Here is a 25,529-nt window from a genome sequence, read left to right as displayed (position 1 = left end):
CAAAACAAAAAAAAAGACATAATTATACTTATAAAAAATAAAAATAAAAAATAATTATTTTTTTTCGAAAGAAATAAATTTATGCCTATGAACAAGATTTTTTTCCTGCCAATAAATAATATATAAATGAATACATAAACTTTCAATAATTAACCTCGCCTCTGCATCAAAATCTTTTATCACCTCATCCTCGTCCATAGAGTCATCAGATGATACTTTTTCAGTCATTTTATTATTGCAAGTACACTGTTTACTTAAAATATCACAAACAACGAGACACAAAAACACTGACGTACATATAAATAAAGCAACGATCTATGATGTTATCGTCAAAAATTTTATTGATAAAGTGGTAGACGTTCAGTAGATGGCAGCAGCCGGCTGTTTCCGTAGGCACGAAAAAATTTTTTGCTCCCGGCGATGTAAGTGGGGCGCGTGTAACTCCACTAGGAGAGGGAAATGAGACTTTAGGCCTTAAAATTAGGGAGGGAAGTGCGTACTTTCGACTAAGGGATAAAGAAAAAAAAATTTGTACAGAAGAGTCAAAATTTAAGGCATACTTTGAACCTAAAGGAGCATTGAAAACCTACATTAGACTTCTTAGGACATAATTACGGTAAAAACTTGGAATGAACCGACTTACAAAGGCTTGAATGGAACCTACTGAGGCTTACAAAGGCATGAATTAGACCTACAAAGACATATGTCGTGAAATAAACGAGCTCAGAATTTTTGAATCAACTCTCTGTTGGTCCCAGGCTGCTTCTAGGTCCTATTCCACTCCTAGGGATCATAATTCTACTAATAAAATCGCTAGACCACTTGCAGCAATTTTTTACTATCTTTAGAATTTTTTAAATCGATCCTCTGTTAGTCCCAGGTTGCATGTGGGACCCAACCTACCCTTGGGCTTTATTAGCCCACTGGAAAGATGACTGGATCACTTGCATCAATTCTCCAGTAGTCCGCGAATTTAACAATTTTACCTGCAGTATTTCTTGCAAGTTCTCTCTTCTGGTAAGTCTAGTTACGTTCGTTTAACGATTTACGTCTATGCAGGTCTAATTCATGCCTCCATAAGTCCAAGAAGGTTCAATTCAAGCCTTTGTAAGTCTTAGTAGGTCCATTTCAAGCTTTTACATTTAGATTCAAAGTATGCCTTAGATTTCGACTCGGTAAAATTTCAGGCTGATCATCTCGCCTCGTATTAAATGAACATTTAAAAAAGTTTATCCTCTTTTACTATTAAATGAAGTTCTTAAAATAATTATGACCACAAGTTTTAAATTAAAATAAAATAGTTTGAAGATGCAGTTTGTTGAATTTTACTATTTCCGTACGAATTAAGTTAATTAGATCTTTAATTTCTATATTAGTAGACATAAAGAAAAATATTAAAATCTGAGCTTCAGAAACGGAGCTTCAGAAAGTTAAGATAGGGAAAAGAGTAATGACAGTGGGAAAATTAAAACGTGGAGGGCTTCTGCCAGAAATTAGGATAGTTTGTTCATTAGAGTTATTTTCCGATTGGAGCCACAATTGAAGCACCGAAGGAACCATCAGCCCGTACAGAACTAATGCCAGTGGAAAAAGAGTCATAGTGCTCTGCAAAGTCTCGCGGAAGAGTGTGAGAGCAGAATAGTAAGAAAGTACGGGTTTTCGGGATATTTGTCTTGATAAGTTCGGGCAGGAAATGAGACGTCGATGAGGAGGAGGTGGGTCGATGGGTTGATGGGTGGCTCTTGCCATCGTCTATTCCTTTCTTTTCTCACCCGGCAGCCCACGAAACGAGGATTCGGCCGCCTTTAATGAGGAATCATGAGATAGCAATCTAGTCGTGACCTAAATAAAGCTCCTTTTAAATGAGAAAAATTCCAATTTCGCGGTGAAAATAAAAATAGTAATAATAATAATAAATAACTGATGATAACTATTGTTATTTACTTTTTCTCTTGTTTTGTTTCCTCGGAAAACTCATGCATATCGGACCCGTATCCGAGCCAGCACACGACGCCCATAGATCAAGCTGCGCCCTCTTAGAGCATCGGAGCTCATGCCACGGGTTAACCATTAATTTACAACCCACAGAGTAACGAACCTTCTTCTATTGCCGCCCATGGAAGCTCGCCGCAAACCTTGTCTCCACATACACCCACACCCTCACACTATTCTCGGATACTTTCGCGCGAATATCAACTACGACATGTTGCTCGAGTACCAACACAAGTGCTCGGACTTTGGGTACACATTTAACTTTTATGGGATCTGAGGGTTTTAAGTCATGCAGAGTTGGAGTCTTTCATTTTTTATTTTTATAAATTAGTTTTACAAAGAAAAAAATCAAAATTTACGCATGACTTATTTTTAATTTAAATATCTATGAAACTATTGAGCTTAAGTAAAAAATTATTCGCGCCATTTTTGCAGGAAATTAAATTTTCGTAAAAAAATTCCGTCAAGTTTATGTGAAATTAATAGGGAAATGGGGGGGGGGGGGGGGGGCAAAACGGGATAGGCCGGCAAAATGGGATACCCTCAAAATTTCGTCAAAATTTTTTTTTCTCGAAAAACTTTCGAAAATGGTCAAAAATGACATCTAGTATCATTTTACACTATTAAAAGCTAAAAAAAAAATTTTTATATTTTTTGCGAAAAGTATAAATGAAAAAAATGTACAAATTTTATCGTACTACAAATTTATTTTCATGAAGTATCACAAATTAAGAAATTTATTTCTTTAATTAACTCAAGAACAATAACAACAATAATACTAATAAAAACTCTAAAACTGTAACATTGGTAATCATCATAATTTTAACTGTTACATTGTAACTTTCATAATTTTGTAATATTTTATAACTTTAGTGCTGTAATATCACATCATTAACAGTTATGTTAATTTTTTAATATTCAATATTTAATTATTTCTCTTATAAAAATAATTTCTTTGGAATGAAAACTAACTAACATTATTTTTAACATAAGTATTAAAATTTATAATAAATAACGATAACGATATATAACTGATTCATCGTTAATGAAAAATGAATCTTTAAAATTATTCACAATAATCACAGATAAATTGAGTATCGTCGTCCGAAACACGTAAATTTTATTACTTACATCAATTTAGAAAGACATTATTACATCAATTTTATTCACTTGAAAAAAAAAAAAAAAAATTTACTTTTTTTTGGGGTATCCCATTTTGCCCGCAGAAAATAAAAATTTTTTTTCTGATAGCAGTCTAAAATTCGTTATATTTATTTCAAATAGAATCAAAATGAAGTCAATTTACGATATTTATGTCCCTAAAAACTAAATTTTTCGTTAAGTATCCCGTTTTGCCCCTCCTTACCCTATTTTATTACATAAATTTTTATTTAAATAAAAAAAAAAAAAAATAATTTGATAGAACGTAAATACGAGGAAATAATTAACGGGCAAGCAAACAAAATAAATTTAAAAAACATACCAACACGCTATTGATCGAAAGCGGTTTAGAATCATGCGTGCGAATGGCACGGTCATTAACTTTATATTACTAACTACTATACATAAAGAAACGGTAGGTCAGGGGCGAAAACCAGCTTTATAACCCGTCATTTCAGTTCTCCATTGTGACGGGCACTTTTATTTAAAATTCAGTTAAATCGCTCTTCCCTAATTCACTGATCGCGTGCTAAAGCCTTTATTATTATATTAATAATAAAAATTTTTTTTTCACTTCACAGTAAACAGATTTCGAAAAATGATTCCCGAGACCCAAACTCAATTCAATAACAACAGGAATTCACTGCGACCTTTAGTCGGTGGTAGGGGAAGTCATTCAGCGAATAAAGTTTAAGTCGGATTAATTAAGCCTGTTTTATAAATGTAAGATGTACTAGAACTTTATACACCGTGAAGATGAATCGCCGAGGAATCAAAGATCTGCCCGAAGAATAGACAGCGATTTTAGTTTTTAAATCCAAAGTTAAACTTGTATTTAAATACCTAAAACGCTTTCTTACTAAAGTCTATACTTAAATTTTCCAATTTGGCTAGAATTAAATACCCGAGATATTAGAGTTTAATTAAAATCCGTGAATTAACAGAGAATTGCAACGGAAATTTATTTAAAACTTTATGAATTTACAAATTACTCGAAAAAAAAATTACATTTATTATTAAATTCTTGTTTAAATACCGAAATTCAACGGAAACTGAGCCCCTAATTTAATGACTTTTTATGTTTCTAATAAATTGAACTAAAAAATTTCAATAATTTTCACAATTGCAATTATAGTTTTTTTGCGATTTCGTCCAAATTTATTCTCTTTTTACATGAACAGAAATTCAAGTAACTACGCAGTCGAGGGCATAATGTTACTAGTTTTTCCCACCATAATTTCTGGCGTGTCAATCAATGTATACTATCGTATTACCACCAAAAATATATAGATGTCGTTAGGCTAGGTTTATCGGCCAAAAGCGTTGTGGCTCGACGGCCATACTGACATTGCGGCGTCCGCACCAACTATGGCCAATGTTACTATTCCCGCAATGGTCGAATCATCTATGCATGCAATTTTACAACCTATAAGAATCTTCGACACCATACTGTATGGCGTTCACGCCCATACTGGCATAGTGATATCCGAAAAATATTTCTTACCGTGTAGCTGCGTTTTTTTATAAAAATCACTGAAAATCGAATATATTGTTTGCTAAACTGACATAAGTCGCACTAAGGTTAGATCAGCATACTTGTGTTGGTTAGGTTATGTGCTTATACACTGTAAAGAGAGCGGTGTTAAAAATGGACTCATTTTAACTCCGCGTGGTGTTACAGTCGACTCTGTCTAAAGGTTCCCGCTGTCTATAGGTTCCAGGATACATTGCTTAAAGGTTCCGGGATACTCCCCCACCCGCTTTCTCGAGTGACAAATCACAATTCAGTTTTCGAGCGCTAACTTTAAATGCACGTTTTTTTGAGGTTATGTTTACTGCGCAATGCGTTCGTTTTAACGTGCGCCTCGGCGCTTGAGGGAAATATATTGTAGGGGAAGTGCTGATGGTGGGGAGGGAACCTTTAGGCAATGGTCCTGTCCTGACGTGGAACCTTTAGACAGAGTCGACTGTACACCGGTGTAGGCGTAATTCGGCGGTGTTAAAATACCGGTGTAAAATCAGGGTAAACTGCGTCCACTCAGAGTATTAACTTTGGAAAGCTTATAAAACGCAAAAAATATCTTCACACACACACACATACGCGAGCGCACACGCACACACCCATGACACACACGCGCACTTACTTAAAAACACATGAACATACATTCGCGCACCCTAAGTAAAATATTTTAACACCGGTAAAAGATATTTACACCGGCGGCAGCGCTATTTTAACACCGCTTTCGGTGTTGAAATTTAACACCGCAAATTTTAACACCTACACCGCTTGGACTTACCCCGGTTATTTTTTACAGTGCATTTGCTAGTTAATTTTAAAACGAAAAATCTATTAAATTTACAAAAATTTTCTGTCAAAATAACAGATTTTGTGTCCAATTATTTAACATAAAATTTGTGTTAAAGATCAACACAACCGCAATGTGTTGAATTAACATAACAATTTGTGTAGACCGTTTGTCCCACACAATTTGCGTTGAATTTAATATAAAATTTCTAACTGTAGTAAGTGAAAAAGAATTGTTTCTTAGTAAAAATACCATGTATCCTTAAAATAACCAATTTACCCCCGTCTTTTCAAAAATGACGTCCCAACTAGCCTTAGTATATCATTTTACCCTGGTCTCAAATATTCGAGCTTTTAAAAGTATTAAAAAAAATTATACGAATCTCCGTGGAAAAAGTGAAAAAAATGTGTATGTATATATTTATAAAATTAAAAAAAAAAATAAAGGCAGCTACATAAATCCATGAGCAGAAAAAAGGTAAAATAAAATGAAAAGATAACTTTGAAGCAACACGTGCCAGATCTTTCTTTCTCTCAATACACTCGTGGAATATATTTTTAGCATGTCACTGTCCTTGCCTCGTCAATCATTTCTCGTCCCACTGAACGTTACTCTGTACATATTTCCGCAATTTTAAAAAGATAAATAATGAACAATAAATCAAAAATTAAAATAAATTTTTTTATTTCTCGTGTATCTAAAGTTTCCATATTATTTCGCGGTTTAATTTTATTAGATAAGCTCCCTAAGATGTTTTATTTATACGCGCATCAATTAGTCACGTTATTTCGTAAAAATAAATAAAAAAAAATCCCGCAAGAAATTAGAAGGAACAAAGAGCCGGTTTTATGACAATTGCGAGAACGCAATTGAGCGTTGCGTGTAAAATGCGGGGTTAGAGCTAACAGTTGCCAACAATAATTATAAACACGCAACTCCGTAATATTCTGATCTGGTAGTTGTGTTGTATACAATCTGTGGCAGAGTGGGATTGTTGTAGGATCAGTAATTATCGCTTGGAAATACCGTAGGATCATGAGTCAGTCGTTCATGTTTGATATTTCATTATCACAACACATGTCACGGGGTTTCGCACAATTAATCGATTTACCCCCTATCTATTTAGTTGTCAGCAATATTTAATTATCTAATCATAATTATGTTATTAAACTCTATTAGATATTAATTATTAATAATAATACTAGTTATAACGATGGTAATTTCGGTGGGAAATGAGCTGGAGGTAGAATATAACGGAGATGAATTTACGGTAACAATGACAATATACTGAGGGAATGATTCCCATGTCGTGTGGTAACAGGGTTTTTTGAAGTATCTATTATAGAAATGGCCCCCATACAAATTATGGTAACCATTCCTATTTATATGGGTTTCATTTCTATACCACTCTAAAACCAACACTCTAAGTGTGTTACAAGTGTATTTTAACACATATTAAATGATTGATTTTTTAACACAAAAATGTTATTTTATACGAAAGTAACGCTTTTTATATTTTACTATCAGATCAACACACAAAATATGTTAAAAGTAATGTCGACCATCACAAAAAAATTCTTGGAAAATTTTTTACTTTTAACATACGCGTGTAACTTTTTCAACATTCACGGCATGTTAAAATAACATATACATAAGTGTAAAACGTTCGTTTTACACACGATGAGTGGTGATTTCGACGAATCCTTTTTTACTCCTCATAATTTTGGTAATCGTTACCAAAATTCAATTACCATACGGTATTGGAAATTTTACCATAATTATAGGCATTGTTTCCATGCACTGTAAAAAGAGCGGTGTTAAAAATGGAATCATTTTAACTCCGCCTGGTGTTAAAATAATATTACACCGGTGTAGGAAGAGTAATCACCGGTGTCAAAAATACCGGTGTTAAATCGGGATAACCGGTGTAAAAGCGGAGTAAAATCGGTGTAAAAGCGAGGTAACAGGTGTAAAAACGGAGTAATACCGGTGTAAAAGCAGGGTAAACTGCGTCTGCTTGGAGTATTAACTTTAAGAATTATAAAACACAAAAAATGTCAGTTCTTTATGAAAATTAATCAAAAATATCATTTATTAACAAGTATAGTGATCGAGTAAGTAAAAATATTCACAAGAATATCTACACCGGCGGTGGCGTTATTTTAACACCGGTCTAGAATACTTACACCGGTGGCGGCGTTATTTTAACACCGGTACAGAATATTTACACGGGCGGCGGCGTTATTTTAACACCGGTATAGAATATTTACACCGGCAGCGGTGTTATTTTAACACCGGAGAATTTTTTTTAACCCCGGTACAGAATATCTCCACCGGCAGCGGCGTTATTTTCACACCGCTTTCGGTATTGAAATTTAACACCGTCGATTTTAACACCTACACCGCTTGGACTTATCCCGGTAATTTTTGACAGTGTGGTTATAGAAACTTTTCCAAAAATGATGTGTGTGTATCCTATAATTCAAAGTAATTATTACCATAACTTTATGGGTTGATATTTCATAAGCGTCTTAAAAACGGTTACTATAATTTTCTCTCCATCGTGTAATAAATTTTCTTTCCCCCCGATCGATTTTATAAATTATTCATTAATTATATCGACAGTAATAAATATTAATTTTTAATTAATGTTAAGCCCATAATAACTTTTTTTAAAAATAATTTGTCTTTGTCGATTAAAATTTTTTTCCGGTATTAAAATACATCGTTGTCCATTTTGCCTCTGCTAATAATTAATGAGCAATTTAGTAATTATTTTTAACTTAATTAATATTTATAAAGACAAGTGATGAGAGTGAATTCATTATCGATGTATCCAAGTGCTTAGTTAAGTACTCGTTAATTAGTCATAAATATAATTACCTTAATTTACATGACTAATAATTAAAAAAAAATTTTTTTATTGATTATTAATTAGAACGAATTGATTTAAATAAAATAAGCTGAGTAGTTATGTCGGTAATTATTGACTTTAACGGTTATTTTATCACCGCGTCAAATTTCGTGGCAAAAGAATTCGGTGTTATGTCAGTAACTGAGGATTCTAGTGGTACTGTTATCGATGAAAAAGGAGTATTTAAACCATTTTGTAATTGGAATGATTTACCAGATGAGTTGCAATCGTTTTATTCATTAGTAATAAATAAACTCAATGGAATACCATGGGAGAGTGGAAATATTTCGTCGTTCGACCAGGAAAGTATTTTTAGAAATTATTTGAAAAATGCAAAGGTAATTATTGTCCCGAATGAATTGAAAAAAAAATTATTGATACAAATAATTGGGAATTTTAAAAAAATTTTGTGCATGACTGACGTTCATTATGATGACATTGAAAAATTGGGGACTAATTGTTCGAACCACAATAATCCCAGTGAAAATAATTGCGCTTATGACAATGTCGCGAGAATAAAACATTTTCTTGAAAAAACGGGTATGGCGCATATGCTGAATTTTGAACTGCGTGGGGATGTTAGAGAAGAACATCGATCGTTTGTTAATTTTCTGGTAGAGGAAACTTTTAAAAATAATTGAAATTATTATTTTTACTAAGCAAAGAAATGATTTCGAAATTCCCTGATATTTCCCAGTTTTCTAGTAAAGTTTTTCAAATTTTTCCCTGATTCGAAACTTGGATTCGAATCATTAAGATATTCAAAGTTTTGATTACATTCTTATTGTTAATAATTAAATCTGATGTCAGTAAAACAAATTAATATGGCCTACTTTTGATTATTTGATGTTAAAAATATGTAAGTTAAAATATTTAATAAGAAATTTTATGATTAAAATAATTTCAAAATACACTAGTCACAAAAATTAAAGGATATCAAAAAAATTCCAAATTTTTAAGTGATTTTCCTCAGGTTGTAACTCAAAGGAAAATGGTCGTACACAAAAAACAGAAAAGACAAATTGTAGCTTCAAGTGTCTAGTTTTCTGATCTGGTCTTACTTTTTTTTGCATGGATCAGGAGTAATCCAAAATCAATCATAATTATCGGAAAAATTTATTGAAGCTCGTAGACCGTTTTTGAGGCGGACGAAAATTTGGAAAATGTTTTTTTCGATGGTTTTTTTATGATTACTTTGGGACCGTGCATAATAAAAAAATTTCAAGACCAGATTTGAAAACTAGACACTCAAAGCTACAATTTGCCTTTTTTGTTTTCATTGTACGGCCATTTTCCTTCAAGTTACAGCCCGTTTTTGTGACTACTGCATTATTGAAAATTTTCTAAATTTTTAACCGTTGCAATTAAATTTCCGGATACTTTTCGAAATTCCCTGACATTTCCATAACATGTCCCGGTTGTATTAAATTCCCTAATAATTCCCAATTTGTGGCCATCCTGTTAAACTTTTTACTGTGCCAAAAAATAAAAATTTCAAAAAATATGTCCTGACATCTAAAATTACTTAAAAATAACCGCATAGCTATAAAATAAAAATATTTTTCTAAAATTAAAAGTTAAAAAGGAAAAAGCGAAATGGCCAAGTGACTCCTGCACAGAAAAAAAGGATTACTTGGCACAAGAATTTTTTACTCGCCCCAGGAAAATTTTTTCCCAGCTCAAGAAATTTTTTGTATTATGAATTGAAAACTGAAATTTTCTTACAGCGAGAATTAATTTTCTCAGAGCAAGAAAAAACTTTTTGAGTCAATAAATTTTTTCTCGTCCCAAAAAAATTTTGGTGTCCAATTTATAATACCAAAAAATTATTGCGCCAAGAAATTTTTTTTCTCTGTGTGGGATAGCCTAAAAGATAAGAAATATATCAATGTTTTAAAAAATTTGTTAAACGATTTAAAATTAATTGTAAAAATTAAAAGAGATTTGTATATATGTAAAAGTATATTGTGAAAAAAAAAAAAAAAACGAATAATCTGTGTGTATGTACAGAATGTGATAAAGTCTTGTTAGTGTATGTGTGATAGATATTATAAGTTCAATGATTTAAATATGTAAAACCAAATTGTCTTGTTCTCAGTAGTCGCTAAGGACCCTGGAGGCTGATGCGACTTTAAATAAATAAATTAAAAAAAAAAAAAAATTTTTTCACCCTCTTCAAGTATCTCATTTCGTCCAGCTCCCCTGCTTCTATCAAATAGTACATATCCAAGTTGTATATTGCATCGGAATCAGATATTTGAATGTACGTGCCTTTAATACACTTGTAGCATCTTGACCCCATCAAAACTTGAACATAACTACCCTCAACGAGTCCTCAAATGTAGACCGCAGATCGTTAGCATCTCCAGTTGGCTATATTTCGTATCGGAAATGTTTTTTTTTTTTATTTTCCATTGGTGGTCCGATTTTTCTCAGCTTCACTTGGCAGCTTGTAAAAAAAGCACCTGGGAAAAATCCATAAAAAACGTTGCCCAAGAAGTATAAAAGAAACATCTGGAACATCAAGCAGTAAAAAAATATTCGAACGAGTTCGTTATTTTTTAAAGGCTCTTAACCAATGTAAATCAGCGGAGCTCAAAAATAAGACTTATCTATCGACAAAGGACCTATTGATTTCCCTTAACGTAATACGCTGATGGTTTTTGTGGCTGGGAATGTAATTGTAAGATCAATTGAAGATAATGAAGGCGATGGGAGCCGGGTTGTGTTAATAACGACCAGCTTGGATTGCTACGGGATCTGGACTAAAGTAATTGTATTATAGTATTGCGGATCGGTTGAATGACGTTATTGAACAGCTCGCTCAATCAACGAACCAAGTCGTCGGAATATATATATGTATATATATATATATTGAGTTTTAGCTGGCTCACAGTCCGTGCAATGAGTAATCTCATTAGCTTATAGCCGATTCTGATAATTACCTACTAATCAGAGAATTGCGATAATGCGTTCGTTGCGCCAACTCTCTCACCAGCTTGCTAACTCGAAAGCTTTAGCTCTGATGTTTGCTACCCATTTTCATTCTCCTATTGCCTTCCCCCTCTCACCTAGTTTCTGTTTGCGCGGAACTTGATTATCTCTCATTGATCCGCCAGCTATTTCATACATAATACCTAACTCTATTAACGTTAATAAAATTTCAACCCATTTCAACTCCCCCTCAGACCCCAGCCCCACTTATGACCTCACCTATTACTATTACTATTTATTAAGTTGTAAATCCGTGAAACGCGAGGACAATAATTTTAAAAATTCATTTCAATACTTGGCTACTTTATCACTATTATTTATTAAACTTCTTATTATAATTATTATTTTCTTATATTTTATCTCGAATCTTGACATTAATATTTTCCCGAGCGTTTTCAAAATATCTGTAGACAATTCTTATCCTAGAGAGACTTTTCTTGGTAAGCTTTTTCGCGCTTGAAGAAGCCAGAAGTCTTTCTCGCTTGGTGGTAAGAAATAATTGAAACGTCGCTCGGGCTTTGATTCATTTCCCGCGGCTTCGCTTCTCATTTTATGCAGAGAGCCTGCTACAGTCTAGAGTCTACAGTCTACAATCTACACCCACAACCACTGATGGCATCTTACCTCCATAGACACAACTCGCGCATATAATATATGTCTGTGTATGTGTTTGTGTCGTCTTTTTAACCTTAGGATGTATAAGCTCGCGTCAGTCTGCTGAATGCTTGTGGCCATGGTCTGTGATGGTGCTGGTGCCGGTAAGGGTGCTGTGGGCAGATATCGCGCGATATGCCATCAGAGAAATGTCAAGCCACTATCTGATTGGATGGGACATCCTTCGACTCAATAGGAATCCACTTATCCGATTGGCTTTCTGGCTCGCGATTCCGCCGCGTCAGCTCTCCTGTCCCGCAAAGTCCATCGGCGATTCCTCCTACCCAGATTCCGACCCCCAGCAAGGACTTTATGTACTCCAATGACTTTCGGGGACAAACTTTCGTAAATATCTCATAAAATCTTCAATACATCAGTTTCTTTCCCAGCAAATCCGATCCAAACATCTACAGATTAAATTCGAAACAATTTTTCCTCATTGCCACGTATCATTTTTTCCAAGACTGGGCTTGACACCAGATACTTCCTACTCATACTTTTTTTTTAATAAACTATATTAATACATCTTTAGTATTATAGATACTCAAGTGTCATATCAACGTCTCCACATAATTTAAAGCTGTACATTAATATTTCCTTCGACATACACATTAAATTGGTTGTTCATCATCCAGCTGCAGAATATAACGTAGCAGTATTAGTACGTAGGGCGCTTGGTGTCCTAGATGTTCCGCTACGCGTCAGTTTTCCCAGTATGACATTATTTATGGTAACATCCGGTGGTGCTTGGCTCCGTAGCCATTTCATCACTGATCATCATCACAACGCCTCTCTCACGTTCCTGACACTTGACGTCACTCTCTCTGTATCTCACAGCTTTCTGCCTTGTACAATTTACACTACTCACAATATACACACACACACACACACACACGCACGCTCATACACTCCCTCGACAAAACTTAACTCGCAACCCACTTCGTCACCGCGTTTGTGTTGTTAACCCTTTGACGCTCGGACTTGTCTAAGAATTTTAAAGTGGACTGAAGAGTAGAAAGCTCAGCGAGAATAAAGCAGAAGAACAGGAATAAAAAAAGAAGTAATTTTTCCCTTCAAAGGCCATCCAGAATTTTCATTTTTTTTATAGCAAAAAAACCGCCATAAAACCGGAACTCGCTGCACACTTCTCTCTTTCTTTGTGAAAAAACCGTGAGGTCCTCGCTTTACTCCCTCTTGTACACACTACAAGAAGCAATTGTTTTCAGCTAGTCGTTTTTTTCTCTTCTCAAATTTATTTTTCCTCAATATTTATATTTTTCTGCTCATGAGTCAGCGCAGTTTATCCCGCATGGAAAAGCTATATATTGTTGAAAATATATAAAAATATATATGGTGAATATGTGATAAATATATGGCGGCAGAAATATATATATTTATGAATATATGTTTTTTACATATATTGGATTATATATTTTTAATAATATATTTCTTCTTATATTTCTCTATGTATATTATCTCATATAATGCTCAATATATTTTGTCATATATAGATGGTATATATGTAATTTATAAAGTATATTATAATAAAATTTATATATATTTTGACTTATATAATTAGTGAAATATTGTCTGAATATCATTGATCATATATGGAAGAATTTATAAGTTTAAATCTATGGTTTGCGATATATTGAAGGTATGTTTTTCCAATATATTAAAAATTATATTTTTCTAGATATATAAGTCTTTATATATCTATATTTTTTGAGAAGCTGCCCGATAGCACAGAAATGAAAATTACAAACTAAAATGCATGGTTTTTATTATGGAACATACCATAGTACGAAAAATATGTATACTACCATATATTTTGCAATATATTAGACGCTATATATTGCAAAATATATGGAGTACCATATATTTTGAAATATACTGGAAAACTTATATAAAAAATATACATTATACTGTATATTAAAAAATATACTACTTTCAATACAATATATCAATATATAATAAAATATACAAATATATATATGCTAAACATACACAAAAAAAGTTATATTGATAAATATATAATTAATATATTGTAGCAGTATATTTTTTTCCAATATATTATCATATATTTATACGGCAAAAATATAAATATTGTTTTATATATTGTGCAATATATCACAATATAAGATTCATATATTCATATATTTTAAAGTATATTTTTTCACATATAAAGTTTTTTCATGCGGGATATTTTTCACCGGATCTTAGTTTTCTGTCACAAATAGATAGTAAATAAATAAATAAAAGCATACAATAAAACAAACAAGCTCATGGATGTGTTGAATTTAATGGACAAAACAAAGCAATAATCCCACTCGAGTGACTATTACGATTCATGATGTTTTAATCGTGAGTTTTAGTGCTCACTGAAAATTACCGATCGGTGTTTAAAATGAAACGTGAATTATTTTGTCTGATTATCAATATCCGGTTTTATTTATGGTGTTTTCCAGTATTATATTATATTCCATCGCTATTAACTTTTTCAGCTGCAGCTAAAGCTGTTCTGTTGAGTCGGTTATTCATAATTTATAATTCATAATAATAGTGAGCACTAAAACGACCGCATTGTTTCGGTACAAGTGACGACGCTTTTCATCGAAATCACCTCATGAGGAAATTACGCTTCATGTCATTAATAATTATGCAGGCATCGGACAACAAAAAAAATCATCAGATCGGTTTCTATTGTTTACAATTATAAATTATAATTTACTAGATTGTTTTTTAATTTTAGCGAACGAAAAAAATTCAGTTTGAGTTAATTTTTGCACTGTAAAAAAAACGGAGTAAGTCCAGGCGGTGTAGGTGTTAAAATTATCAGTGTTAAATTTCAACACCGAAAGCGGGGTTAAAATAACACCGCTGCGGGTGTAAATATTTTTTACCGGTGTTAAAATATTTTTCGGTGTGAATATTTTTACTCATCCACTACACAGTAAAAAAAAAATTCTGTAAAAATTAACACAAAACTGTGTGTTAATACAACATTTTACACTAATTTTTATGTTGTTTTACAATTATTCATTTGTGTAAAAAAAATATTAACATTCTCTGTTACTGGTTCGAAAATTGTTACACATTAAAATGTTATCTGCAACACACGTAGTGTTAATTTAACATTTTTCTTTCTGTTATTTTGATGCCTAATAAAATATACATATATATAATCTTACACTGTAAAAAATCACCGGGGTAAGTCCAAGCGGTGTAAGTGTTAAAATCGGCGGTGTTAAATTTCAAAACCGAAAGCGGTGTGAAAATAACTTCGCCACCGGTGTAAATATTCTAGACTGGTGTTAAAATAACGACGCCGCCGGTGTAAATATTCTTTACCGGTGTTAAAATATTTAACTTGTTAATAAATGATATTTTTTATTAATTTTCATAAAGAACTGACATTTTTTGTCTTGTATAATCTTTAAAGTTAATACTCTAAGCAGACGCAGTTTACCCCGCTTTTACACCGGTTACTCCGCTTTTACACTGGTTTAACACCGGTATTTTAACACCGCCGAATTAGGCCTCCTACACCGGTGTAATTTCATTTTAACACCGGGCGGAGATAAAATTAGTCCATTTTTAACACCGCTCTTTTCACAGCGTAACAAATGATATCGGTAAATTTAACACATTCTTTGTATTACTTTAATAAATTAACACACGTTCTATGTTAAAGTTATATTTTAAAAGTGTTAATGCTTGTTTGGATATTAACACTGAGTAAATGATACTTTGGTTTCAATTAACATTTTTTGTGTTAAGAATGAACTGATCAAACAACATAAAAGCAGTGTGTTAAATTAACACACAAAAATCTTACATATTTAACATCAAATTTTTTTACATGTAATACATTTTTTTTTCTAATTTCTGCACATAGAATTTATTCTTTACACAGATTTAACACCGGTATTTTAACACCGCCGAATTAGGCCTCCTACACCGGTGTAATTTCATTTTAACACCGGGCGGAGATAAAATTAGTCCATTTTTAACACCGCTCTTTTCACAGCGTAACAAATGATATCGGTAAATTTAACACATTCTTTGTATTACTTTAATATATTAACACACGTTCTATGTTAAAGTTATATTTTAAAAGTGTTAATGCTTGTCTGGATATTAACACTGAGTAAATGATACTTTGGTTTCAATTAACATTTTTTGTGTTAAGAATGAACTGATCAAACAACATAAAAGCAGTGTGTTAAATTAACACACAAAAATCTTACATATTTAACATCAAATTTTTTTACATGTAATACATTTTTTTTTCTAATTTCTGCACATAGAATTTATTCTTTACACAGATTTAACACCGGTGTTTTAACACCGCCGAATTAGGCCTCCTACACCGGTGTAATTTCATTTTAACACCGGGCGGAGATAAAATTAGTCCATTTTTAACACCGCTCTTTTCACAGCGTAACAAATGATATCGGTAAATTTAACACATTCTTTGTATTACTTTAATATATTAACACACGTTCTATGTTAAAGTTATATTTTAAAAGTGTTAATGCTTGTCTGGATATTAACACTGAGTAAATGATACTTTGGTTTCAATTAACATTTTTTGTGTTAAGAATGAACTGATCAAACAACATAAAAGCAGTGTGTTAAATTAACACACAAAAATCTTACATATTTAACATCAAATTTTTTTACATGTAATACATTTTTTTTTCTAATTTCTGCACATAGAATTTATTCTTTACACAGATTTAACACCGGTATTTTAACACCGCCGAATTAGGCCTCCTACACCGGTGTAATTTCATTTTAACACCGGGCGGAGATAAAATTAGTCCATTTTTAACACCGCTCTTTTCACAGCGTAACAAATGATATCGGTAAATTTAACACATTCTTTGTATTACTTTAATAAATTAACACACGTTCTATGTTAAAGTTATATTTTAAAAGTGTTAATGCTTGTTTGGATATTAACACTGAGTAAATGATACTTTGGTTTCAATTAACATTTTTTGTGTTAAGAATGAACTGATCAAACAACATAAAAGCAGTGTGTTAAATTAACACACAAAAATCTTACATATTTAACATCAAATTTTTTTACATGTAATACATTTTTTTTTCTAATTTCTGCACATAGAATTTATTCTTTACACAGATTTAACACCGGTATTTTAACCCCGCCAAACTACCCTGCCTACACCGGTGTTATTTAATTTTAACACCGCGTGGTGATAAATCGAGTCGATTGTTAACACCGCTCTTTTTACAGTGTAGTGTCCCACCGAATTAAATTTTCGAATGATACACAAACTGAAAATTGAAGGCTGTAAGTAAGTATAGTCTGAAAAAAGGTGACACCATTTCCTGGGAACCAAATCGGCTTAAGTACTTTTTCGCTACCCCGAAGTGCACAATCCTCTTGCATTTTTTCTCTATCTCTCTCTCATAATCGTAGACTGTAAAAATAAAGTTAACTTGAAGAAAACAAACTAAAAAGGGGACTTATAAAGGATAAAAAAAAAGGATACACAAGTGGGCAGAGTACCGATACCACAATTTGAGTCATCGAAATCTCGAGGAGTTTTAAGCGAAAAGCGGAAAAACGAAAACTAAAGCATTAGAATTGCAGCAGCGAGGGAAAATCGTAAATCTTTTGGTAAAGGGAGCTCGGAATAATCTTGAGAGAATCGAATCACGTATGATTTAACAAGAAAATAAAAATAGCAAGTGGTGTGTCGGTGGCGAGAAGGGAAAAGGGTCAAGGAGGTTGAGATGTAAGAGATGTAAAAGATGTAAGAAAGCCAAGGTTGCGAATAAACGGTCACATGGATCAGAATATATGCAGACTCCACATTGCCGTTGCATACTGCACGGTTTTGGATATGAAATTATTGATCTACGAGCACCACCGAGGATTTATTGCTGAGTATAATGCATTCGGAATGCGTTTAACGGGCGAAACCAACGGCCCGTTCCGCCCGACTGCACGCCGACTTTGTTTAGATTCCCGTCCGTACATTCGTACGCCCGTTGTACCCCGGTCTATCTCGGCTGCAGGATAAATAAGCGATAAAGAAATAAACAAACGCAAGAAAGCTCCGCGTCTGGACTCGAAAAAAAAAAAAAAAAAAAAATATGTCGCTAGAAAAATAAAATCCCGCGTTGTAAACCGCGATATGTTTTGTTGGTAAACTTTATCAGTCGGCTGGTTCACACCTTGTGTATTTTTATCAAACAATCTTAATCTGTGGGTAAACAGCGTAAAATAAATGAATACGGTTAAAATAACCCAGCTCGTTGAGTTTGTTTATTTTTTATCGTATCGCGTCATCAAGTCAATAAGTCGGGATTTGAATAAACACAACAGAATAAGTCAACTGAGAAAGCTAAATACTCGTGGATGGAAAGGAATAAATAAGAATATTTAACAAGGAGATTGTTTTTCCAGACATTTAAATTGTGAATTTTAGCAGCTTGTGAACTGAACACGTCGCAATACTGCCACGGAATGAAAGATGAGTTAGAACTCAGACAAGTGCTGCCATCGGGCGGGATAGTGGCTCAGCTACCCAGATCCGAGAGCTCCTTTTAAAAGCCTCCCTCGGGGGTTGTAAAATAAAAATTGTCCGACTACTTCCGAATCTCACTCAAGTGTTGAATGATAACGTCCAATCACGGCTGACTTTCATTTTATTTATGTTCTATTTACTATTATTTTCTCATTTCTTTTTTTTTTCTTATACATTTTTACAATCTCAGTTGTAAATTTTCTCTTGATTTTTATGACCTTAAACTACCCTCGGTTATAAAACTTCTATATATATATCGTACATCGGTTTTGTTGTTTAATCTGCAATTACTTTGACTTTACGATTTTTTTTACTTCATTATTTTATGAAAAAAAATTTATGAGATAATTATTTAAATATTTGAAAATTATTTGAAAAAGGGACAAAAAATGCCGCCAAATTTTTATTTGAACCGTAGAACGGAGCACTATAGATATTATGGGGTAATATGGGCCATTCAAAATTTGAATCAATTGGCGCGAAATTTGAATTTGGGTATGAAAAAAAATATTGAACAAAAAATTTTATACTTAAAATTTTCTCAGCCCCTCCCCTCCCCCCTTCTACTCTTTTTTTTTCTTTGTTACAAAATGATGGTAAAAAAAAGTTTAATAAATATTGTGAGTACAATAATTATTGAAAATCGATAATTACCGTCACACTAATGGCTGATGAAAATTAAATAATGATAATAATAAAAAAAAAAAAATTTATCTATAGAAGAGTATCTTTTATCTAAGTATTAAAACTAAGTACATTTTCTCCTTGACTTGTCTTGCGACGTTAACTAATGTAAACTGACTAACGATCAGATATACGCGAGAGGGTTGGCAGGGAGAGAGGGGAGGCTAGGACGCGAGTGAGATATAATAATGAAAAAAAATGTAAAGAAAGTAAATTGTGAGACTGCTGTGAGACATACAATAGCGATGTTGAAGAAAAGAAAAAGACGAGTCGGCAATAGGAGGGGCAAAGTGATGGCAAATGGATCTTCTCTATCCGCGAGACCGGAAATGAACGAAATGGCTGCTAAGCGAAAAGGGTTCCTTTCTTTGATCGAGCTTTAAGCCGATGGGGGTTGATGCTGGTAGCCTAACAACTCAACCACTACCACTGCAGACAAGAATTAAACGTTTGATTTCCCTTTGTCATTTTTATTCTCATCTTTTTAAGACTGCAAGCTTTTTTTTATGCGAGCTAAAGACTCAGTATGACCTAAAAACACGTACACTTTTATTTAGAATATGAGAGACGAGATGAAATGCCCGCTAATATTAATACTGATGAAATTTTTTTTTCATATAAGAAAGACCGAAGTAAAGTAGGACACTGCTTATAAAACAAAAATTTTTAATTTTTAATTCGTAGGAAAAGGAGGCAAAAAAAAATTTCAATATTATGATTTTGCTTTAATGTAACTTTTTTTTAATCTTCAAAAACGTATCCGGTGTCAACGTGACCTAGCGAAAAATAAAAACAAAATGTGGGGCAAAATGACCCGGTCTAAAAAAAATTTTTGAGTTACGAAATTTAATTTTTTTTAAATAAAATAGTGTCAATAATTTGGGCTGTTATCCATACAAAGTCGCCGAGCTTCGAAATTTTTCCATAGATCGGCCGATGCCTGGTTTGCAATGATGGCTAATAAATGGCTAGCTATACTGGCCCGTGCATGGTGAATCATTGGCAGCCGTCTTTTTGCTTATCATCCGACATTTAGCCGATCTTCGGCCGATGCTTGAAAATTTGCAGCCATTCACGACCCAGTAATGGGCCGATCCTGTTTTTTGTATGGGATATCTTAAATATTCTTTCTATCGCCGATATAATAAATTTTTTTTTAATTTTCTTGTTTACAAGGCACTGAAAGTATTAAAATAGATAATAGTAGTAAATAATAAATTTGAGCAGACGAAAATCTCTTCCCCTTTAAAATAGTATCTCATTTTGTCCCGGCTTCCCCTGATTCTTGTTAGGACTATTCTATATTTTTCTCACTTTACTTTCTTTATCTCGAGTGAAGCAATGACATAGACAGAGAATAGATACATCCAATACTCTCGACCCGTAATCTTGTGAAATAACTCAACTGACTACTTTCCCGATTTATTCACCCGGAATGGTCGCTCTACAACTGGTCAATGATTTTTCATTCGTCTTATCGCCGCACTATAAGCCATTTCAATAAAAAAAAAAATATATATATACATATATATATAAAGTACTTGGAGCTATTTCAGTACTAAAATACTTTCCACATTGAATATAAATTCGTAAGAATTTATAGGGAACTAACTGAGACGAAAAGTAATCACAAGATAATGCTGATTTAACATTTATTTAAATAAAAACAACCGCGAGCTTAGTTTCTATTTGATTTTAACGACCGCAAGACTACGCAATATTCAAGACTTGTCAATCTCTAGTCTGTAGTCCTCGTCTAGTGGTGGCATATCATCCGAGCGACGCTCGGCGACTGATCCATATGTAACACGAATGAATATTCAACCCTCTAGTCTCCAGTAAGGACTACTATCACCGCCATAGTTTTCCTCTATCACCATCAGTTCTATCCCCATCTTCGTCTCTGCTTCACTCGTTTGATCTCTTCGTACCCTCGCACTCTACAGTCTCACAGCTCACCCTTGGTAACGATCCACGTGATCTTGACTGCAGACATTTCATCCGACATTTTTACTCTTCACTCTCTTCTATTAAAATTTAAAATAGAAAACTATATTATTTCATTAATTTTAATATTTAGAAGAAATCTTTTTGATGCTAAATATCAATTCCGACAGCTCGGAAAGGTTTCACGAATCTCGAAAATAAACAAGTAAAATAATCTTTGTTTTGGTTAATAAATCATTAATTTTCAGTTTAATATCGTCTGAAGTTGAGTAAAAAAATATTTAATAAATAAATTAAAAATATATTTTTGTGACAGACACTTGAAATGTACGTCATTTAGCGCCTATAGCCGGCAGCTAAAAATATTAGATAAGATACAGCTAGTAAAAAAGATACCTAATCATTCTAATAGTGACGTCATCGTCGGATCAAAAAATATTTTTTGGTTACATGTGCGATAGCAAACGACCAAAAAATATCGAAGAAACTCAACGAGCCATCTTGTGACAAAATTTATCATCATTTTAATTCGTACACTTACCCTGCCCTGTCATGACAAAACGACGTATTTAAAAAATTATATTTTCGAGAAAATAGCGTTTAAAGTTTTAACAGAATTCTGCCCTGTTATGACAAAACGACGTATCTCGAGATACGCTGTTTTGTCGTAATAAAGCTAAAAAGGTTTATTTAGTGTCACTTAATAATAGGGTATCATCAAAAATTTACTAATTTAATTAATTATGCCGATAATATTGATCAAATGTGCGTATAAAAGAAATAAAAAAAAACGTATCTTTTTTGCATTGGAAATTTAATTCTTCGAGTTATAGCGTTTTGTCATAACAATTTCATCTATTTATCAAAATAAGCATTAGTTTGTTACGATACAAAAAACGTATCTCGAGTTACAACGTTTTGTCATAACAGAAATTAATTTTTCTGTTAAATTGTACTCAAATTCTGCCCTGTCATGACAAAACGACGTATCTCAAAAATCAAAAATCATAAATCATTAGAAAATAGCGTTTAAAATTTTAACAGAATTTGAGTACAATTTAACAGAAAAATTAATTTCTGTTATGACAAAACGTTGTAACTCGAGATACATTTTTTGTATCGTAAGAAACTAATGCTTATTTTGATAAATAGATGAAATTGTTATGACAAAACGCTGTAACTCGAAGAATTAAATTTCCAATGCGAAAAAGTTACGTTTTTTTTCATTTCTTTTATACGCACACTTGATCAATATTATTGGCATAATTAATTAAATTAGTAAAATTTTGATGATACCCTATTATTAAGTGACACTAAATAAACCTTTTTAGCTTTGTTACGACAAAACAGCGTATCTCGATATACGTCGTTTTGTCATAACAGGGCAGTACCGACTTCTCTCTAATTTTCAACAAAAACTCAAAACAATCTTACCAAATAAATAAACGCGGGTTATAACCTGCCATTTATAGACACTAAATGTAGTACATTTCAAATATCTGTCACAAAAACTAATGTATTCCCGAGTCGAAATTTAGAGCCTATATAGGTCCCTCTAGCCCTAAATAGATCCGAGTTAGAGCCCTGTAGTTCTGTAGCTCCGACTTTGAACCCGGAGGTCCTAAAATTCACTGAGAGGTGCGATTTTGAGCTTTCAAGTCCGACAATATTAGTCCCGTAATAAACTTGGATTCATTATAATTGAATAATTTATGATGATTATTATTAATATTATTATTATTACAATAAACCAGGGCTTACAGGCCCTAGATCGGACCTAATTTTAATTTTCATCAGGTCCTAGATTAAACCCGCAAGTGCTGAAAACGGAAATTTGTAGCACCTCAGGGACCAAAATGGGACCTAATTTAACATAGAAACAGACTCTATTTAGAGCCTCCAAGTCCGAAATAGGTCTGACTTTAGAAGGCTCTAAATGGGCTCTAAATTTCGACTCGGGTTTATCTAGTACAATCGGGTCTGAGACTTTCGTATGTTGGTACCCCCGCCTTCGGCTTGAACACGATCGCACTCGATAGATAAACTACTATTTTAATTTCTATACGTTTTTTTTTACACCGACTTAACACTAGTATTTTAACACCGCATACATCGGTGTTATTTTATTTTACTATCGCGCAGTGTTAAATTGAGTCCATTTTTAACTATTATACTATAAAAACTTTTTTTCTCACATACGATTTATTATAAAAAAGTAAATTGAATATTTTTCAAGCTCTCGAATTAGCAACGCTCACATCGGATTTATTTTTTACTACCAACTGCAAATAGCTTTCTGATGGCTGGGCGGGAGAAAATGGAGAGCTGAATAGAATAGAATAGAATAGATGGAGATAGAGGGTAGATACTTAGATTGCTAAGTGGTAGCAGTACGAATGTGTTTACTATGAAAGTTTCATGTGAGTTTTCACAGTGCAGTCCTCGTTTTCCGAGCGGACACAACGTGCTTTAACTAAGGGCGAACTAAACTCGGAAATTTTAAATTTATGAGCCATTTTAGACTTACATATTGCTTACAACTTTAACTATTTTATAAATAAGTCACCACACTTTTTGTTCACTCTAATGAATTTTTACTCTTAAGATCTTTATTTTTATTATCGAACGGGTTTAATTTTTGAACAGCGTCTTTTGGAACTCGTGACTTCAATGAGAATGTGTAATGATACAGAGGCTTAGACTTCATAAAAGAGTTTTTGTGTCAAGTGTATAATAACCTTGAGGCTAATTCAACGGGGTCTAAAACCCCTAGGACCCTCGGCAAAATATTTCTTATCCGCGGCACTCTCCAAAGGGATAATGATATCTTTTCGAAAGTTGAATGGGTAAAAAAAACTGAAGAAAAGAAAATAAAGAAAGAGAATAAAAAAAATCCGAGTAATTTAAAGTATCCTCGAGGGAACTCGACGGATCATTTATCGACTTCAGAGGCAACGGGTTTCGGAGCAGTACCAGTAGTTCGGTAGTTGCTTTTTCTGAGGGTGGAAAATAGTGGTAGTGTAGACATAAAAGAATAAAAATACATGAGGAGTATAGAGGAAAACGAGAAATGGTTTTCGTAGGTATTTCAAATATGCGAACGCGACGAGCTTTGTCCGAATTTTCGTGTCCATTTATCTGCGTTCCAACTTCTCTGGAGATCCTTTATCTCTTGTGTCACCTTTGTAGGTTCTTGTTTTTTTTTTCCTTCTTTATTCCTTTTTTTCTCGGCTATACGCAACCATTGAAGACGGGCAAGTCAACCAGTATCCAAGTGATCTCTTTCTTACTTATTTTACTTTTTTGCGGTTTCTTATTTTCAGCAAATCGAGGATACGATTTTATCCACATTCTTTGGGATTTTTTTTTTATACTCCTACTCCAGTTTGTTCGTCGCTTTAACGCGAAAATTTTCCAATGAATTTTATTTTTATTTTTTATTTATATATATATATATTTTTTTTTTTTTCAACAAATCCCCTTCACGAGGACGCGAAATTTTCGTCAGAAAATACCGTGGACAGCAGAAAGAATGTGAAATAAATGAAATTTTTTAACGCTAATAAAAAAGTAGAATTTACAGAACAGAAACAATTTAAAACTTTTTCCACCATATTTTATTTATTTATTTTTTTTAATGCCATTGAATTTTTGCAATTGACAAATCTTCATAGTTGCTAACAAAAACACAAAAGGCGAAACAAAAACGAGGGAAAAAAAATTTCGAATAAAAAAAACCAAATGGTGGTTTATGTAATCCATTTTGTCGGAAAAAAACACTTAATCCTCCCTTTGTTAGAAGCCCTTATCAAAGTCACCCTTCTCGCATGTCAAGAAGACGAACGAAACCAAGATCCAAAGTTTTTTGTGTACACACGAGATATTATAGTCACACACAAGAACGCACCTGAAACACCGCTATTCGTTCGCCGAAACCCTGCGTTTAAACAAAACCCCCATTGTTCAAACATTACCATATCCCCGACAGGTTCACACTTCTTATCATCCTGTATAGACTCGTTCCATCAATCCTCGCTGACGAGATATTTTAATTCCCAGCCTACAGCACTCGAATTCTCCGAAGAACTGAAACCGACCGTTTAAAAATGGCCAACAAATCAGTTCAATTGAGTGCTTTTTCCATTCCATCTAGAAGAATTTTTAAAATTCTTCCGGTTACTTTGTAGTGAGATCAGTGGCTCTTCCGGAATCCATCAATCGACGTCGGACAGGGAATCAGCTGTCTAAGAAGGGTTAAAGATGACCTATCGATCATGTCCGACATGTTAACGACGTTAAACTTTTCGCACA

The 25,529-nt window shown here is 33.1% G+C and overlaps 2 protein-coding genes across 6 annotated transcripts in view; both read left to right on the top strand.

Moving 5' to 3' along the window:
• LOC130665690 (RNA-binding protein Musashi homolog Rbp6) overlaps positions 1 to 25,529 on the top strand; it is a 531,909-nt gene that overhangs the window by 200,114 nt on the left and 306,266 nt on the right. The window lies entirely within an intron of this gene.
• Positions 8,384 to 9,432, top strand: LOC130665693 (uncharacterized). The gene has a single exon (XM_057466195.1). It carries the CDS (start codon positions 8,433 to 8,435, stop codon positions 9,012 to 9,014), a length of 582 nt encoding a protein of 193 aa, XP_057322178.1. The 5' UTR covers positions 8,384 to 8,432; the 3' UTR covers positions 9,015 to 9,432.

Source organism: Microplitis mediator, chromosome 3 (genome assembly GCF_029852145.1).
Source record: "Microplitis mediator isolate UGA2020A chromosome 3, iyMicMedi2.1, whole genome shotgun sequence".
Taxonomy (NCBI): domain Eukaryota; kingdom Metazoa; phylum Arthropoda; class Insecta; order Hymenoptera; family Braconidae; genus Microplitis; species Microplitis mediator.
This window is presented reverse-complemented; position numbering and strand designations above follow the sequence as displayed.

Excerpts from the sequence above, each read along its gene's own strand:
- LOC130665693 (XM_057466195.1), top strand. The coding sequence starts at position 8,433 with ATGTCGGTAATTATTGACTTTAACGGTTATTTTATCACCGCGTCAAAT.